This window comes from Protopterus annectens, chromosome 1.part0 (assembly GCF_019279795.1).
Source record: "Protopterus annectens isolate FY-2018-M chromosome 1.part0, PAN1.0, whole genome shotgun sequence".
Classification (NCBI taxonomy): domain Eukaryota; kingdom Metazoa; phylum Chordata; order Ceratodontiformes; family Protopteridae; genus Protopterus; species Protopterus annectens.
The window spans coordinates 120,537,780-120,558,264 of NC_056725.1; the positions used below are offsets into that span (position 1 = coordinate 120,537,780).

Below are 20,485 nucleotides of genomic sequence, written 5' to 3' on the forward strand. Positions count from 1 at the left end.
GTAAACGCATCTGTCATTCCTACCGCAGACCTCACCGCTGTCACACTACCCTCGTACATATCCTGTACCACTCTTACATACTTCTCTGATACTCCTGACTTCCTCATACAATACCACAATTCCTCTCTAGGCACCCTATCATATGCTTTCTCTAAGTCTACAAAAACACAATGCAACTCCTTCTGACCTTCTGTGTACTTCTCCATCAACACTCTCAGAGAAAACATTACATCTGTAGTGCTCTTTCCTGGCATGAAACCATACTGCTGATCACTAATCATCACGTCCATTCTTAACCTAGCTTCCACTACTCTTTCCCATAACTTCATGCTGTGACTGATCAATTTAATCCCTCTGTAGTTACTACAGCCTTGCACATCACCCTTATTCTTAAAAATCGGTACCAAAACACTTTTTCTCCATTCCTCAGGCATCCTCCCACTTTCCAAGATTTCATTAAACAATCTGGTTAAAAGCTCCACTGCCATTTCACCTAAACACCTCCATGCTTCCACAGGTATGTCATCTGGACTAACAGCCTTTCCATTCTTCATCCTCTTCATATCTATCCTTACTTCCTCCTTGCTAATCCATTGTACTTCATGATTCACTATCCCCACATCATCCAACCTTCTCTCTTTCTCATTCTTTTAATTCATCAACCCCTCAAAGTACTCTTTCCATCTCCTCAACACACTCTCCTTGCTTGTGAGTATGTTTCCCTCATTATCTTTTATCACCTTTACCTGCTGCACATCTTTCCTAGCTCGGTCCCTCTGTCTAGCCAATTAGTACAGGTCCTTTTCTCCCTCCTTAGTGTCCAACCTTTCATACAACTCTTCATATGCCTTATCCTTAGCCTTTGCCACCTCTCTCTTTGCCATTCATCTCATCTTCTTATACTCCTGTCTACTTTCTTCATCTCTCTGACAATCCCACTTCTTCTTTGCCAACCTCTTTCTCTGTATACTCTCCTGTACTTCCTCATTTCACCACCATGTCTCCTTGTCATCCTTCCTCTGTCCAGATGTCATACCAAGCACCTTTCTAGCCATCTCCCTTACTAGGTCTGCTGTAGTTACCCAGCTATTTGGAAACTTTTCACTGCCACCCAGTGCCTGTCTTAACTCATCCATGAACTCCATCTCACAATTACCCTTTTTCAAGTTCCACCATTTGATCCTTGGTGCTGCCCTCATACTCCTCCTCCTCTTCTTGATCACCAACGTCATCCTACAAACCACCATCCTATGCTGCCAACTACACTTTCCCCGGTCACCACTTGGCAGTCTCCAATCTCTTTCAAACTGGCCCTCCTACATAAGATATAATCCACCTGTGTGCATCTTCCTCCACTCTTGTATGTCACCCAATGCTCCTCCCTCTTGTTAAAATACATATTCACCACAGCCTTGTCCATCCTTTTCGCAAAATCCACTACCATCTGACCTTCTGCATTCCTTTGTTTAACACCATGCCTACCCATCACTTCCTCATCCCCTCTGTTCCCTTCACCAACATGCCCATTGAAATCTGTTCCAATCCCTACTCTCTCACCCTTGGGTACAGTCATTACCACTTTATCCAACTCACTCCAAAATTTTTCTTTCTCATCCATTGCACACCCAACTTGTGGAGCATATGCACTAACAACATTCATCATTACACCATCAATTTCCAGCTTCATTAACATCACTCTATCCAACACTCTTTTCACCTCCAAAACACTCTTAGCATCCAAACCGCTCTACAGTTGGGAAAATATGCCTTGATATGCGGGTATGATACCGTGGATCATCCATGGCTGCGTCTTATGGGGTCAGTGTTAAAGGAAAAGCCCAACTTCTCCTACAGTTTAACTCAAATTTAAGGTTGCTTTTCTCCCTATAGTATTGTTCCACTATTGTGTAGGTAGTAGAAACATGCTTGTACTTTATAAAACTTTCATTTCCTTGCCTTGGAATCAAAGGAAGGGAAAGACCACCCAGTTCATTTTTAACTTTAACTTGTCACATTATTTGCAGAGGACTTTGTCTATACCTGCATGACATATCGCAGACAGAGAAATTTGTAGTCATGTACTGCTGACAATCTTATACAGGTAATTAGTCCTGCTGATGTAAGGAGCACAGCACCTGCTGCAAAGAAAAAAAAAGACATAAAGGTGTGAAACTGTTTTCTGTTGTCTTTATTGCAGACAGAAGGAGAACTTACACTGGTTCACAGCTGCTTCCAATGTAGCCATGTCTGCCAGAGCAAAAGAGAACAATTAAATGACTCAATAGTTCAAAGGCAGTTGTCACCTGTTTTGACAAATTTACATAAGCAGTATCACAGTATTGAAATGCTAAGCTTTAAACTTTAAATGTTTGTTGTTTATATTTGCTTTACATTTTAAATATAGTATCAAAGATGTCTGAAACATTTAGAGAATAGCCAGAAATATTTTCTTGTAATTCTTGTAAAGTGTCTACACATTTACCAAAGTGTGGGGGAGGGTACTGTCAATTCATGTTGGGCAACAAAAAGATACTCTGAACACAGGACTGCAGTTTAGCTACTTTTTTGGTTAGAGCTGAATAACTCAGTGTACTGTAAAACAAGTCCTGAGACACACAAATGGGGGCCATTTAAGAAATAAAAGAAGCAGTCTTATTATAGAAGATATACAAAATGACAGTGACTGACACTAATCCTATTATATGTCAGTGGCATGGGAATAGCACACTACTTCCTCGTGTCTGCATGACTGTTATAAAGCAGACTTGAAATGGATTATGAGAAAGAGAAAGGCTTTAAAAAAACAAGATCACATTGATATGTCAAACCTCATTGGCAGCCATTTTGCAGAAAACATTAAAATTCAAAAACAGTCAGAGTGATTTTGAGGTGTTAAAGTAGCCAGGAAAACAAAGATGGAGTGAGGAAAATAGATTTTTTTTTTTAGTTCTGAGGTGGAGTTTTCCTTTAAGGTGACACCCCTTGCTGAGGACACATTCCCTGTCTCAGGATGTAAAAGTACATCTCCTTAATGCTCCATTACATAGAAAACTGCTCTTTGGACCACAGTCTTACAGTATGCTAATGAAATTGAGGATAATGGGAAGGCTGTGGAATCTGTCAGGCACATATTCCATTCTCCCATTCCCAAATGCAACCAGGATTACCCATCTAGGTAAAGACCTTACCATATGCAGGGCAAGCAAGTCAAAAGTAAGAAGGCCTCACAAAAGAAATCACTGCAGCAAACAGATGCGGGGAAGCAGAGAAGCCCTCGGGGAACCTCATCCAACAGGTAGTAGTTATGACTACTCCAGCCTCCTCCCTCCACTACCCCAAAATCCCTATCCCAGTCCTTACCCAATCAAAAAAAAATCCCCTTCCTTCTGAATCCAAAATATGAGTTTGGCTGGTGTTCTGCTCCCAGCAACGGAATAGCAGAACAAAGGATCGACTGGTCTTAAATATAATCTTCATGGTTTGCAAACTACAGTTCCTTACAAATATGAAAATGAGAGGTATCTGTCCTATGCTGGTTCAGGGTACCCTGGAGAAAGTATCTACTAATCAAGAATGAAAAGTTTCAAGATTATTCCTACAAAGAAATCCTGGAGAACATTTTTGGACGCATCAAAGCTAAATATATTCCTAAAGATAGCAACATTTCAAAATACTGACTTTGCAGGCACATTTTCCATTTCTAAGCTCTCAAAGTCTCCTTGTTACATTTGTTCTCAAAGGTGCCAACCGGCATATCTCCACTGACAAGGACACGGGAGGTTTTTAAGGATTGCAGTAGAGGGAGCTCATTACCATTTTATTTCTTTGTCCTTTGGTTTAGCTACTGCATTCAGGCTATTTACATAATGCCTGGCCCCAGTGATAGTCCACAGAAGAACTAAGGACATCCACATCTAACCTTATCTCAAGACTATCTGATTCAGGTTGAAATTGGATAGGGAATATAGAACGAATTCGAATACACCCTTCAATACCTGGGCAGCCTGAGGTTTACCTTCAGCCTGCAAAAATCAAATCTGTGTCCTTCCCAGAAAACAGTCTTCCTCAAGGCAACACTGGATATCAACTTCTGCAGAACCTTCTTCCCCAAGGAGAAGGTGAAATCTCTAACCAAACCTGATCTAAACAATGGCTGAGTTAAAGAGAGATACATACTGACTTCCAGGCTGGCCCTGAGCATCCTGGGGCACATGGAATCTACCGTCCTGATGGTCACAGTAGCCAGAATACACATGAGGAAATTAGAGTTGGACTGACAGGTGGACTCCTTAGATGTTACTCTATCAGCACTATCCATTGCCAAAAGACAACTAAATTTGTAGGTGTTACAGACTAGGAAAAATGAGGGAATGGCTTCAGACCAACAATTCTTAATCAGTCCCTTGCCACATACGCCTCAGACCTGATCTGGGGAGCACACTTCTTGAACCTCAAGGTGCATGACTTATGGACATGTCAAGAAAGTACCTTGCACATCAATCTCAAGGAAATGCTAGAAGGTATCTATGCTATCAGCTCAATAATGGTGCCAGGAATGTTGAAGGTAATCACAGACAACAAAACAGTAGAGTGGTACATAAATAAACAGGGGGACCCATTCTTGTCACATGTACAGAATGCTATGTAGTCTGAAAACAGGGTCTGCAATGCACTTTTTGCCTGTGAGTGACCTACATCCCACCTAAGGAAAATTCTTTGGCAGACCAGTTAAGTATGACCTCTGTAGATCTACACAAATGCATTCTACACATGGAGGTCTTCCTTAAAATCAGCATAATTTGTGGTGTTTCACAGATAGACCTTTTTGCTTTCCCAAACAATGGACAGCTAAAGATTCACTGTTCCAGAACTCAACACAGGAATACTTGAGTAGTGGATGCATTCTCCTTGGAATGGATAGATCTGTTTCTTTATTCTTTCTCCTCCAATTCCCTAGAAAGATTCAGAAAATTGAGGAGGAGGGGACAGAAATGATCTTGATTGCTGCATCCATGTGTACGCAGGACCGCTTTTCTCCGTTGTATTCAGATGGCAGGAGAGATGGCTTAAATGTTGCCACAGCACAATGACTTTCTGATACAGTGTGGGGATCCATCATATACCTCACACCTTTATCCTAAGAACATGCTAGAAATCATGAGGTAGGCTAAGAGACCAAGTACAAGGAAATCCTGCTTAGTTAAGTGGAAAAGGTTCTTCTTTTGGTGCCAAAGGAGGAACTTAGTTAACCAGTTAAGTGTACCTGGGGTTCTTCAATATATCTCTCCGAGGGATTCTCCTCTAGTATAGCTTACACTTCTCTGAAAGTGTACCCTTCTTCCATTTCTCCATGTCTGCCTGTAGACTCCACCCTCCGCCTTCAGACTACAAGTTGAGCAGTTTCTAAAGGGCATCTTGCAACTTAAACCTCCTAGGCAGACAATTGATTCCAGCCTGGGTCTCACATTTTTAACATTTTTGTTGTAAAAAAAATTACCTTGCAACATTTTGAGCCAGCAACTACAGCTTCTCTAATTATTTCCCCCTGGAAAACAATGTTTCTATTAGCAGTGACTTCAGCCAGGTGTGCAAACAACCCTTCCTTGCCTTTCAAAAGGATAACCCCCATCTCACACACTAACACATCCTTCATGTCCAAAGTCATAATAGACATAGCCCTACTCAGGCTTCCCAGTTACCAGTGCTTTTACCAGAGGCTCAGAATAAAGGAGAAAATATCTTGCATTCCCTCCCAATATGTTCACACACAACTTGTATACTTCTTGGACAAAACTAAGGACAGTAGAATGCCAGATCCACCATCTGTGTCTTTTTCCAAAATAAGAAAAAATTGTCTGTCACTAATGAATTCTTGTTGCGTGTATAGCCCATTATATTTTCTGCCACAAAACCCTTGGTAAGCTTCTAAAGGGAAGAATCAGATCAAATTCCACCAGGGTCATAGCTACCAATACTCTAAAAGGGGTTAATGTTCAGCTTATGTTGGAAACAGTGACCTGCTCTTTGGTTGATGCATTTTCCAAACATTACAAGTTAGACCTAATTATCAAAGCAAGAGAAGGGTTTGCATCAGTCATTCTGAAAGGCATACTATCTTCCTATGCAGTTCCACAGACATTCTGAGGTTATTTTTAGGGTCAGCTTTGGGAAGATGCCTTATTGGGATGACTGCAGCAGTAACCCACATGAAGAATGTCATACATCCATATTACCAACTTACCTTAATTGTGGGTGTTCAAATGTTCTCAGTGTTGCATAACTATGTCCCTTCATACCCTTTGCTTTATGGACAACCAGGGGCTGGTATGGGTACCCATTTCCCTTCTCTTCCCCAGTCCAAGCAACATCCTTATCTGCTTCATTACTCTGTTTTTGCATTGTTGCATATCCATGAGCTATGACATTTACAAACAGCAGTTTGTTTCAAAATAATAGGATTTCCATTTTGTGATAAATAAATGCTGTGATAGACTGGTTCTTCTGGGGGAGTAGGAATCTCAGGTTTTATCCAAGCCTTGTTGTTTTAATAGTATGAGACTGTGGTTCAGGGAAATTGTGTTTCTTGTTCTAGTCTGGGGACAGAGGTCAAGAAAGTACAGAAGATGATGTGGGCAGATGATGTTTTTATGCCAGGTACATGAACACTTCTGAGGTGAAGGAGATGTCTGCCCAGCTAAGGGGGAAGCATGTTCAGCTCTGAAAGTCTGGCTGAATGACAGGCTCAGCCCATGGCAGAATTCCCTAATGTGATTATTTCCATAGTGGCTACATTTGAGCATCTACAGTTATGGGTGGTTGGTAACAACAGCTTTACTATTTTTATATGACTGGTTAGATATAATTTCTGCATCACAAACCCATTCAAATCTAATAAGGAAGAGTGAACAGTATTATTTGTAAATAGTACAGAACAGTGAAGTTAACAAGGTAACAGTACTGATGTTAACATTTGCTACTTGTTTTGGAAACTGGAATGACCTCAGCTTCCTTTCAGTTAAGCAGAATGAAAGCAAAATTAATAATATATTTTATTTTGTCATATTAATCTAGACTCTATGAATATTTTCATTGTCCGTGCTTGATTTTGACTTGACAATATGCTTTTGTATGTAGACTCAGATATATTAGGCAAAGCAGTTACATTTCTTTGCGTAGGATGAGTTTATGAGATTAGGCCTTGTGAGAGGTTGAAAATGTTGAATGAAAATACAAAACTGAACTGTTTGACTAACTTAAAACAATCCAGGATTTTTTTTGTTCTAACAAATACCATCTGAGTTATACTGGTTTTTACCTTTGCTGGTTTAGTTATAGCAATGCATTTTGTGTCCCCCCTAGCATTTCTTAATACTTTACATTGTTATTTTTCAATCAGTAAAATAAAGAACTATAAATATTTTTTTCTAGAAACAGTATTGAAATTTTGAGGTTATTTTAGAAAATCTGTTGTTCTTCACATACTGTTTTCACTGGGAAAAAAATGTGCCTGCTGTTTTGACCACCAGAGCAGCTGGTTATTTGCCCTTGTTAATTGGGTGGGTAGACATATATTCTACATCATGCCCTCCTTCCTGGCTTGTTTGCTTTTCCATCTTCTTTCTTATGTTGAGGATAAGTGTTATGAGCAAAAATCTCTGAATATTCTTTCCATTGTCTATATACACATATTTCCCTCTGACATGAGATTAAACTCTTCCCACAGGATATCCATTATTTAATTTTAGTACTATTTTAGTTTTTTTTTTATTTTGTTTAGTTTTAATACTATTACAGTTTTCTTAATTTCATTGAAAATTATTCAACTTAGTGTACAGCTTTTTTATTTTTGATAAAAAAATTGGCAGCATTTTGTATTGCAGCAGCTGGTTACAAGTTGCATGAATTTTACGTAGGCTGTGTAAAATAACAATAGCCATAGTCTGCCATTTGGCAGATAGTGATTTGGGATTCATTTCTTTAAATAAACAGCTACATTTCTGAATATTAGAGCATCACAGTCAGAAGAGTAAAAGCTCTATTTGACTAAAGCCTGGCACTTTGATCTCACATGAAGACTGAAAGGTCACATATATCTCAATGAAGTGCTGGCACAATATACAACCCAACATCAAGCATCAGTGACATATAAAAAGAAGCATTTTTTGTTTTTTTGTTTTTGCAGGGCAGATATTTTCTCCACACCTCTTTACACATATATACTAACCCTTCAATCAGCAGTCTGTTACAAAATAAAAGGATTTCCACTTGTTGATAAAGAATTACTTTGATAGCTTGGTGTTGTGATGTCTGAATTTCACATAAAATATATTTGGCATTCAGGAATTCAAAAGAAAAGCATATCCCCTTGATTTGCTGAGCTTTGTGCAGGCACATGCAATTGCTGTGTATTTTTTTTTTGGTTTATGACATAGCATTCAGGATTGAATCTAATGACTCTAGTGTGCAGATGCCAAGTTCCATACTTGATAGGTAAGTAGAATATTTAATTTTTTAAAACTCTCAGATGTGTCTGTTTATAATTACCATTCTCTTACAAATGATCCTGTTGTTTACACACCTTATATAATATTTATCCCTTTCTAAAATTATTTGAGCTGTTCGTGTGGAATCCTGTTCGGGTTTTCAGTTCATGAAATGGATAAGAAACCAGACTCACTTTTCTGTGAAATCTTTATATGACTGAAAGGAGCAGTTATAGTTTGTCAAAAATTGAGCACATTTGTAGACTAAAACAGATCAGGATGATGCAGTGAGTCATTGTTTTGCCATTAATTAATATATTTTTCTTAGTTTTCCCTTTGACATTAGAGAACCAGAACAGCTTTGTACCGAAGTATCACCTGCAAACTTTGCACATCAGTGCAGATGTTTTGAGCTTGTCTAAAATGTTCTAGATGTGATGTCAAAAAGGGGCTGGTTTGGAGTCTGGTATAACAGTTAAGGTGTTTACCTCACAATCACAAGATGCAGGCTTTATTCTCACATTTGAAAGGGAAATTGGCTAGGCTTAAAATGGCCCACAAAGCAGCTAGCCTAATACTTGCTTATGATGTAACATATGACTATTTATATAAAATAGTAACCACTTTTGGGCATAGGGGTTGGTATAATGGTTAATGTGTTATGAACAAAAATGAGGAACACAGCACCACAGAAAACCAAAAAGGCACCCTGAGGTCATTAGCTCAGTAATCATCCATGAACTGTGCACCTATTTGTAGTATCTCTTCTCTGTTCTGAACTATCACACCTTCTGAGCCATTTTATTCATGCAGTCTCTGGACCTTTTCTGAACTCTGTTTAACCAATTTAATCTAGATTATGTAGCTTGTCTGCCACATGTTTACGTCTTGACTTTCTATATTTAGTGCATGCCAGCACATTGTTCCAGCTCCAGACTGTAATCGAACTCAAAGATATATTCCACAGTAAGAGCTGTAACTAGGAGAAGAGAAGGAGGTAGCCCACCACAGCTCAAACTATTAGGGGGCTCAGTACTAGGATTCATTTAAGAAACTATGGTTGATATATATTACTGATAATGCACCAGCTTCTTAAATGAATTTTCAGATTTGGAAGCCCTTATTCTTTGGCCCTCAACTTTGGGTTGAGATATGCCTATCTGGAAACTGCTCACAACACCAGTTAACCTAGCTACAGCCCTATTCTCAATAAAATAGTGTTGTCCTCTCCATGGATTTAGCATTTCTTCAATCCAAAGATTTATTCTGAAAACAGCAGATGTTAAGTTGTCTATCTCGCCTTCATTCTTGCTGGATGGGTTTGGAGCCGATCCTCGGCTCCGACTTGGCCAATACTAAAAGCTCGAGAGCTAATTCCACCGGCTCGAGGCTCCCCCATATCCCACAATGCTAGGCGGTACCTCCCCAGATCTCGTTTGCCGCTTAGCTGACGAGGTGCTTTTTCTAACCGGCTCTGCAGGTTAGTTGTTTAAATAAAGTTTTTACTAATATAGACCCCCTTAAGTTAGTTTTTTCTGTAATATTTAGTTAATTAAATAGTTTTTTACCACTCCCTTCCAAATTCTTCCCCTTTTTCCAAAAAATTTCTCAAGGGTTCTTCCCTTAGGCTTTTAGGCCCCTTCCCTCCCCTCCTAGTAGTTGGAGTGACTGTGTTTTCTAGGGAAATTTTTGTTAAGTTAGTTACTTAATTTAATTTAGTGTAATCTGTGTGTGTGTGAGTGTGAGTGATTGCACTATTGTTCTTTGGATATGTCTAAAGAATCGAAGGTCTCAGGCTTTAAGAAGTGTGACTCGTGCTGTCAGAAGATGTCTCTGACAGACGGTCACACTTCTTGTGTATACTGCCTGGGACCTTTACACCTGCAGGACTCTTGTGCTGTCTGTCATGGTTTCAGCCCTAGAGTCCTGCAGGAACATAAAAATAAGCTAATTTTAAGAGGCTTATTGAAGCCTGAGGGTCCCCCGACACAGTCCATGTCGGGGAAACCTTCTAAGTCCTCCAGGCAGTCGGCTCCAGTGTCTGAGCCATCCTCCAGAGGTTCAAAGACCATTTTAACGGTTCAACCATCGGCTCCGGCCGGAGCCGATGATTCTAGACCTACTACACATACTGTGTCCTCGGCTCCGGCTGGAGCCGGGACAGACAAGTCTAAGTCGGTTCCGACACTCTTGTTGGAACCGATTACTAGAAAGAGGTCCAGGTCTCCTTCTATCAGCTCCGTTCATTCAGCTCCAGCCTCACCGCTCTTGTCTGAACGGAGCCATAGGTCACACTCCTCTAGGTCCTCCAGACTTTCGGACCATGATTAGCAGAGGGTGGTGAGTAGGCTTCTTAAGTCCGAGGCACTGGCCCAGATGTTACACAGCCTGACTCAACAGTCGATGGCTGCCCCTGTTCCATTAGACATTCCTCCTCCAACTCTATCGAGTTCGGAGCTGGTGCTGCTTGGAGCCGAGACTGTGGGAGCGTCGGAACCGATACCTTTCCTTTCGGCACCATCGTCTGCTCCGATCTCCTCCTTGGAGGGATCTCGGCGCCAGACTTCCCTCGTCGGCTCTGAGTGGGCGAGTGGCATCGGACCCTTGTCTGACCCCGCTCTCCCTCTCGGTGCTTTGGCGCTGGTTAGTTCGGCTCTGACATCGGCTTCGGAGCCATCCTTGTCGGTGCCGGGGGAGGTTTTCAGCTCTTCTGAGCAGAGACCTCTGGCCCTGCCTGATAGGGGTGCCTTTGAGGTCATGAGGAGCGTGTTAGAACCTGGTTCTACTCCACAGTCGGCTCCATCAGCTCCTCCCTCTACAGTGCCTGTGGTGATTCTATCTCACCCCCTTGCTTCGGACCGTAGGGAATCTGCGCCTCAAGTTTGCCCACTGGGAATTTCCTCCTCTTCCAAGGCCTCTCCTGATCTTGCAGAGGAACCCCCTAGGAAGAGACAGTGCAAGAGGAAGCACATTGACTCCCCTGAGTCTGTCACCTCTGACACTGATTTGGAAGATTCTGAGGGTTCCCCTCGTTCCCCCTCTGAGGATGTCTCCTTTGCAGACATACTGGAAATCCTGAAGCAGAGGGGGAATTGGCCAGCCCTTAACCCTTCAGAGGACGAATCAGTGTACCTTGAGGCGTTTGGTTCTCGACCTTCCACCTCCTGGGTGTCCCCTCCCTTTGACCCACTCATGGAAGTGGTGGCGAGGAAGGCTTGGTCGTCTCCTGACTCAGTGGAACCCACCCCTAGGAGGCCGGCCAAATTTATTACTGCCCCCAAAGACAAGGATTTTTTGTCCAAAGGTGTCTCTGTGGATGCCATGGTGGTGGCTGCTGCCACCAAGAAGGAATTAGCGGATCCTTCGGTGCCTGTTCATCCTCCTAATAAAGAATCTAGGACCATGGACAGGTACGGTAAGTGGATGTTTTCATCAGCGACCTTTTCCATGCGTTCGCTGAATTACCTGTGTCATTTCACTCATCTCCAGAGGGACTTGCTCAAGGAAATGAGTGAAATGTTGAAGGACCCATCAGCTGCGGGTTTTCAAGATAGGATGAACTCCCAGCTGGCTACCCTTAATTCAGTGGTTAACTCCTCCATGCGCCTGATTTCATACGTGGCTGATGGAGTGAGCAGAGCTGCAGGTACAGGGGTGGCTTTACGTCGCCATGCCTGGATGCGGCTATGTAGCTTTGTGGACCCTTTCAAGGCGTCTTTCACTAACTCACCTTTTGATGGATCATCTCTCTTTGGTCCACAAGTGAAGGATACTCTGACTAGGTGCGAGGTAGAAGGTAAGACTCTTTCTGCCATCGGAGTCAGTTTTTCTACCCCTTCTAGGCCTTACCCCAAAGGTCAGAAGGGGGGGAAGATGTGGTTCCGCAAACAACCACAAGGAGTCTTGCTGGACACACAGAGTCGTTTCCCCTCTAGAGGCAGAGGGGGGAACAATAATAATAGACGCCGTCCTAGAGGCAGAGGGGGCCCCGCAGAATCAGGGTAGTTGAGAAACTTTCTCTGACAAACCCTTTCAACACCCCTGAGGGTTTGCCCGACTGTCCACCTTCGGAGGCAGTCAGGGGAAGATTATCTCTGTACCCAAAAGCCTGGCTTTCCCTTACTCAAGACAAGTGGGTACAGTCTATCATATCCGAAGGCTACAGAATCCCTTTCATTCGCATCCCAAAACAGTCCGGAAAATCCCTTCCAGACGTTCCACCCAGTCAAAGGGAACAAGCAGCACTAGAAATTTCAAAGCTGCTCACAAAAAGAGCCATTCAACCAGTTCCAGCAGACCAACAAGGATCCGGAATTTACTCCAAATTCTTTTTGGTTCCAAAGAAAACAGGGGACTTGAGACCCATTTTGGATCTCAGCAACTTGAACAAGTTTGTCAAGAAAACAAAATTTCGGATGGTCACGCTGCAGTCCATCCTGCCCTTTCTGGGTCAGGACAACTGGATGTGCTCCATAGATCTCCAGGATGCGTACTATCACATCAAAGTGAACAGATGATCCAGGAGATTTCTCCACTTCAGGCTAGGGGCCAGTCATTTTCAGTTCAGGGCCCTGCCCTTTGGTCTCACTACAGCCCCCCGAGTGTTCACCAAATGCATGGCAGTGGTCGCCGCTCATTTGAGGGGTCAGGGATTCCAGGTGTTTCCTTATTTAGATGACTGGCTCCTGACTGCCACCACCAGGCATCTACTTCTCTTAGCCAGAGACTACACTTTACGAACCTGTCAGGCTCTAGGCATCTCGGTAAATTACGAAAAGTCTGTCTTGTCGCCTTGTCAATCTATTACCTTTATAGGCGCAAGATTAGACACAGTCAGTCTGTCAGCCAGACTCACAGAACAAAGAGTAGCAGACATTCACAAGCAGGTTTTCCTTCTCTTACGACAAAACAAGATCAAAGTCAGACTGGTGTTGAAAGTCCTAGGGATTATGGCGGCGGCTATTCCTCTCCTCCCCTTAGCCCGCTTTTACATGAGGATCCTACAGTGGATGCTTTTCACTCAGTGGTCCTTTCAACTTCTACCAATGTCCCACACTATCAGCATAACTCAGTCACGCAGGAATCATCTTCTATGGTGGGTTACATCCCCCCAACTTCTTCTAAGGAGACCCTTCACCCCCCCGCCCCCGGCTGCAACTCTGACAACGGACGCCTCCCTGATAGGGTGGGGGGGGCATTACCAGGGCAGGACAGTCCAGGGCACGTGGCAGCCGATCGAGTGCCACTTGCAATAAATGTTCTAGAGATGAGAGCAGTGCTTCTAGCGTTGCAGGCCCTTCAAGACTCTCTTCCCAAGGGAACTATAGCAATTCAGATGGACAATATGTCCGTAGTGTGGTACATCAACAAACAAGGTGGAACCAAATCTTACCCCTTATGTCGAGAAGCACTCAGACTGTGGCAATGGGCGATCTCTTCTCAGCGCTTCCTTATAGCAATGCACATTCCCGGCAAGTCCAATGTGATAGCAGACCGATTGAGCAGAGCAATCCTCATGCCTCACGAGTGGTCTCTGAAGAAATCAGTATTGGAAGAAGTTTTTTGAACTTGGGGCCATCCTTGCTGCGATCTTTTTGCCACTCCCCAAAACAGCAAGTGTACCGTGTTCTTCACCCTCTTTCCCCTACCAGGTCATCCCATCAGAGACGCTCTAGCTCACGATTGGCCTCCGGGGCTCCTGTATGCCTTTCCCCCCTTTCCACTGATACCTCAGCTGATTCGGAAAGCCATTGCTCTGAAGGCCTTAATGATCCTCATTGCCCCTTATTGGCCTCAACAAGTTTGTTTTCCCTTTCTTCATCGTTACCTTTTGGCGCAACCATGGCATCTGGACCCAGTTCCAGATCTCTTGATCCATCTATCGGGTCAACTGCACCAATCCCTTTCTTCTCTGAACCTCACAGCATGGTTCCTCCAATTCCAACCTTAGCCAGGCTTCCCTTAATATCTCACTCAGTTAGAGATATTCTGATAGCTTCTCATAAGTCTTCTACCCGGAAGATTTATAGCAGCAAATGGAAACGTTTCTCTTTATGGGCAGTTTCCAAGAAAATAGACCCTTTTACTGCTCCCATTCAGTCCATTCTTGATTTTCTAGCTGAACTTTTCCAAGAAGGCTCTTCTCCTTCTACTATCAGAGTTCAATTGGCAGCTATAGCTAATTTTCATGTGGGAGTGTTAGAGTCTACTATCATGTCCCACAAACTCTGTAAAGCCTTTCTGAAAGGAGTCTTTCTTCTTAAGCCCCCTGTCAAGGATCCACCTCCTCCATGGGATCTGAACTTGGTTTTAGCATCTTTGATTCTACCCCCTTTTGAACCTGCAGCTTCATGTTCTATGAAGTTGCTGTCTTGGAAAACGCTTTTTCTAATAGCCATCACTTCAGCTAGAAGGGTTTCGGAACTTCATGCTCTATGCTGTCGTCCTCCGTATCTAATTTTTCACAAAGATAGAGTATCCTTGCGTACCAATCCATCTTTTTTGCCTAAAGTGGCCTCTCAAACAAACCTGAATCAAACTATTGATCTCCCAGTTTTTTTCCCCAATTATGGCAACAGGTCAGAACAAAAATTGCACCCTTTAGATGTTCATCGCCAACTATGGTATTATTTGGACAGGACTAAACAATTCAGAAAAACAGACCAACTGTTTGTTTCCTATGCGGAAGGCAAGATGGGTCTCCCAGTCTCTAAAGTGTCCCTTTCGAGATGGCTTACTTCTATGATTACCTATATTTATGAGATCAGACACCAACAATTGCCCTCTAAGCCTAGAGTGAGCTCTACAAGGGCATTGGCCACATCCATAGCCTTTCAGGATAGGCTTCCTATTGATTCTATTTGTTCAGCAGCAGCTTGGGCTTCACCTCATACCTTCATTTCTCATTACAAGTTGGACATAGCCTCCAGAGACCATGCCAACTTTGGTTCCACTGTTCTCAAGAGTCTGTTCCGATAGGCCACCCGAGACAAGGTGCTAGGGACGCGGTCCCATCCAGCAAGAATGAAGGCGAGATAGACAACTTAACATTAAGAAGTTATGTACCTACCATAACGTTCCATGTTAGTTGTCTTCTTCTCGCCTTCTTTCTTGCGTCCCACCCTCCTTCCCCCTAGCCTGGACAGACCTAGAGGAGATTATTTTGTGACCTCTCTAATCCTTTCTCCCACTGTTTTACCACCTCTATATTTCCTCTGTTAGGTTTAAGTCACCTCACAGTCAGCCCTATAGAGGTGGGTTACCCTTCTCCATATTATGGAGCTTTTTTCTTGCTTGGCCTAGCTTTCAAAGGAGATCTGAGGAGTTACCGCCTAGCATTGTGGGATATGGGGGAGCCTCGAGCCGGTGGAATTAGCTCTCGAGCTTTTAGTATTGGCCGAGTCGGAGCCGAGGATCGGCTCCGAACCCATCCAGCAAGAAAGAAGGCAAGAAGAAGACAACTAACATGGAACGTTATGGTAGGTACATAACTTCTTATTTGTTGCATGCTAATCAGTCTGTGCCACAAAAAATATGCAAAACAGTACGATCAGTGTGATCTTTGAATTAGATAAGAATCCAGAGAGCAATTTGAAATGACTAAATAAGTTAGTGTCATAACAGTTGCCAAGACATCAAGGCAGGTTTAATGCAATGAATAGAGTCACTGATACTATTACTGACAAGCACTAGCACGCATGCTTAGAAGTTGGTTTGTACTTTGAAAGGAAGAGGACACACGTTTATACCATATTTTCTTTATTTTCATGCATAGGATCCTACTTGCTTTGATGAAAAAGTACTATTTTCATAAATCATCTCAATCACCCACATAGTGTACAGTTAGCAATAAAAAGGCATTTTTGCCCCCCCCGCTCATTCACTCAGACAGTTTAGGTTTCTGACTATTCCATTCATAAAGAAAATTAAAACTTTACAGCCGTGGTGAACCTTGTCCTTGCCTTAAACTTCTAACCACAAAACATTCTTCAGATTATAAGCAAGAGCTGAATGAAAAGAACCATTGCTATGTCTGAAAGCAAGCTATAGATAATGTTATTTCTACCTTGTTTGTTTCTTATTTATCATGTACAACTGCAGCTAAAACCAGGCATTTGTTAAGAAATGTACACCAAGTAAACATGAGTAAGTAATCTACCAGTAATAGGTATCTTTTGGCAATGTTATGAATAATGCATAAATAATTAATTTGCTTGATAGAAACTGCCAGTGCAGTTTATCATTCAGTAGTGCCAAACACTTTTCTGTTTTTTTTATTTTACATTTGTAGCAGCTCTGCTTTTTTAGGTAAAAATTCTGTATTTCTGGATTTACTGTAAACCTGTTAATGTCTAATTGAATTCTACAGGAGGCAACTTACTGAATGGGAAGACAGCAGGCAAAACATTTCTAACCAGGAGAAAAAATACACAGAACTTATTTTTGCACTTGCTAAAGCCATCAATGTGGACTTGCATGGAAAAGCAAATCCACAGGAACTGTTAATTTCAAAGGTAAGGGTTTAACTGCCTGCTGTAAGTACAGAACATAGTAATGATCGAGTCTTCCAGTGAGCATTATCTAGCACATCAGTGTTTGTTGAGAAGAACGTCATATAATCCAAACACAAATAATATGACAGAGGTGTCACACAAAGTGTTTTTATAAAAGAGATATTCAGTATGGTATTGTCCCAGATGGACATACGAAAATACATATTTTTTTTAAATTATGAATGCTAATGTAATTATGGAGTACAGGAAGTGGCACTCACCCACCACTTTATTTATTTGACATTTGTTTTATTTGAGTTTTAAAACTCAATGCAGGCAAACCAAATAAATAATGTAATTGTATTTGTTATAAATGTTATATAAAACTAATAAACTTCTTTTACTGGTGAAAAAACATAATAAATATGCAATAAAACGCAGAGTCTGATCTGTTGTTAAGCGCTTTCATGCCTTTATTTATAAGGCACTTCTTCAGAACTAAAGTATTAGTAAAGTAAAGTATAAGTAAAGTATTTAGTTCTGAAGAAGTGCCTTATATCAATAAAAGCATGAAAGCGCTTAACAACAGTTCGGACTCAGTGTTTTATTCCATATTTATTTATTTTTTCACCAGTAAAAGAAGTTTATTACTTTTATTAGCATTTTTTTTCATTTATTTTTTGTAAAGTTTAAATTTTTAATATATATATATATATATTTATATAGGTTCATAGGTTCATAGATTAGTACTAGGCTAACTGCCCTTGCGAGCCATTTTAAGCCTAGCCAATTATCCCTTGTTAGACTCAAATATATATATATATATATATATATATATATATATATATATATATATATATATATATATATGGGATCCGTACTGTTCATCGAACGGCCATTTCACCGAATGTGAAACAGCCAAGCATACTTTTGCGGAAGTGCTTTTCACAGAAAAAACACTTTTGTGGAAGTGTGCTAAAAAAATGTGGGGGAATGGCCATTGCTGAGATCGTAGTACAGTGGGGATAAGGGAATATTACCTTTCCCCCACTGTAGTGTGATCTCGGAGTGAGAATATAAAAGTAGGGGGGGGTGCAGGCGGGGTTTGCCCCCCTGTGTAAATGTGAGTAATATTTTTTTTTTTAATTTTTTTTTATGTTGTTATATTTTTTTTGTATAGTTTAGTGAAAGTGTTTTTTTGGTGAAAAGCACTTTCGCTAAAGTGTGTTCGGTTGTTTTGGTTAGGTAGGATTTCATGCAATAGTATGAGACCCATAAATATATATATATATATATATATATATATATATATATATATATATATATAAAATATTTTATTTTTTCATTGTTGGGGGGATTGCAATTGTTTTGCTGCTGTAATCACTAACGTGGTTTGTGTGTGAGGGAACCATGGTAACTGTTTTAATTGTTTAGGTATTTTATTAATTTGGGGGGAGGGTCTATGTAGGCATTTAAACTGTGAGCACTATTTTTTTGTTCTGATGAAGTCCATTACACTAATGGATGAAAGCACTTAACATTTATAACAAGTAAAATTAATAATCATTGTTTTGTCCTCCAAAGTCTTCTCCTTCTTCATTATTTGTTATTTTATTTGACTTTTGTGTACTGGAAAAGTCTGACTGGGATAATATCCTATTTCCAGTGGTGGCACAGAGAGAAAAGCTCTGCAAAACTTAAGTTAATGTTTGTACCCTTGGACTTGCAGTGAAATTGATGATTGTTCTGCAGTTTTGTCCCAGTCTGTGTAAATCTTAGGGAATGTATTTCACCATATTGAGCATTGTGAAGTATATAAAAATATTATGAACTTTATTTTGGTCACATTTTCTTTATTTTGGTATTTTTGTCTCAGTTATTGTTTGATGTCCTTCAACTTTTAAGAACTCCTATCTATATTAATTTGTCTTATAGGATATTTTATTATCTTGCTTAGAGCTGGTGGGAGTTCATTGCGCTTATGATTTCTTTCTGTTCCATGTATCTGTTTTATGGTCATTTGGTGACCACTTTTGCAGATGCAATGGATCTACAGTCTGGCAGCTGGTGCAAAGGTTAGTGTTACAAGCTGTAGTTCCTGTGCTACAGGGTTTGATTCTTTCCACCTTCTGTGTGACCTTGAGCAAGTCACTTATCCAGATGGTGCTCCTGGGTTGCCCCTGAAAAGGGACTGTGTGTCCAGTGGGCCTACCTGGTTAACAAATTGGACTATTATTCATTGTACTAGACTTCAGTCAGACTGTTTCTGTGCTTATGTTTTCAAGCTGAATTATTCTTGATGTTATGAGATGGTAGTGAATCAACATTTTGCAGCACAAATTACTTAAAATATTTGCATTATATCCTGAAGTATTTAGAAACTGACAGTCTGGAAGTGTTCCAGAAGCATGCATAGGATTTTATTTGTTAAACTTGATGCACATTTGGAGCTGAGAATTTTTTCATATTAGTATACCTTTGACTGTATTACATGCTGTCTGAATTCATATTCATTTGCCTATACTTTAGCATATGTTTAGTACAAGGGCTGAAGCGATAAATATTAGATTCTTTGAAGCATGATGGTTTCTCAAAAAAAAAAAAGCTTAAAGATTTACATATCTTCAATTTTAATGGTCATATTCTCCCTCTGATTGTGTAGTTTATCTCTACGCTACCTCTTCAGTTTACCATGAACAACACTTAGCTAATTTAACAAGGCAAAGTTCTTCTCAGTCTGAAATCTTTTAGCCTTTCAATTTGGAAGACATGAAATGAATTCCAAATAGTAGTTCATATTTACTCATTCATTCATTCATTCATTTTTCTTTGCTTAATTTGTCATATTTAGGGTCACAGGTGGAGTCCATATCCTAACACTTAGTGGCTGTCCAGTAGAAAAACTAATACTGAATGGGATGTCACTCCATTTTAGGTCTAAAGCATATAATAGGAAGCCATTGCAGGGAACAGAAGCAGACCACTTCTGAAATACAAATACACATGCCGTTTTTCTGTCTCTCTCACACACACACACACACACACACACACACACACACACACACACACACACACACACACACACACACACACACACCTTGGCAGTTTTGGACCACCTGGTGAAAACCCACAGTGCTACTGGGAGGCCCCTCAGGCTGGTGTCAAGGCAGAGAACTAAGCAGTGTGAGGCAGCAATACTAACTGCTGCACTATTGTGCCACTTATTTTCTATTTATCAAGTGTACTAAAGGTTTTGAATGTTCCCGCGTGGTGGTGCTGTGGTAGCGTTGTCGCCTCACAGTAAGACTCTGTCCGGTTCGATTCTCAGCTAGAGCATCTTCTGCGTGGAGTTATGCATGAATGGGCGTACCTTCGTTGAAGGTTGTGTGTCAGGGCTGGTAACTTGGCACGTAAAAATCAACTACCAATCATTAGCGGACCGGAGTTCCGCTGTGGCAACTCCTACCCAGCAAAAGTCGAAAGACACAAACAAACTAAAGGTTTTGAATG

General features: G+C 41.1%; 1 protein-coding gene across 1 annotated transcript in view; it reads left to right on the forward strand.

Moving 5' to 3' along the window:
* Window positions 1-20,485, forward strand: part of CCDC170 (coiled-coil domain containing 170) — a 724,401-nt gene that overhangs the window by 208,414 nt on the left and 495,502 nt on the right. The window contains exon 4 of the mRNA XM_044088859.1: window positions 16,852-16,996. Coding sequence (XP_043944794.1) covers window positions 16,852-16,996 — 145 coding nt within the window. The remainder of the gene's footprint in view (window positions 1-16,851; window positions 16,997-20,485) is intronic.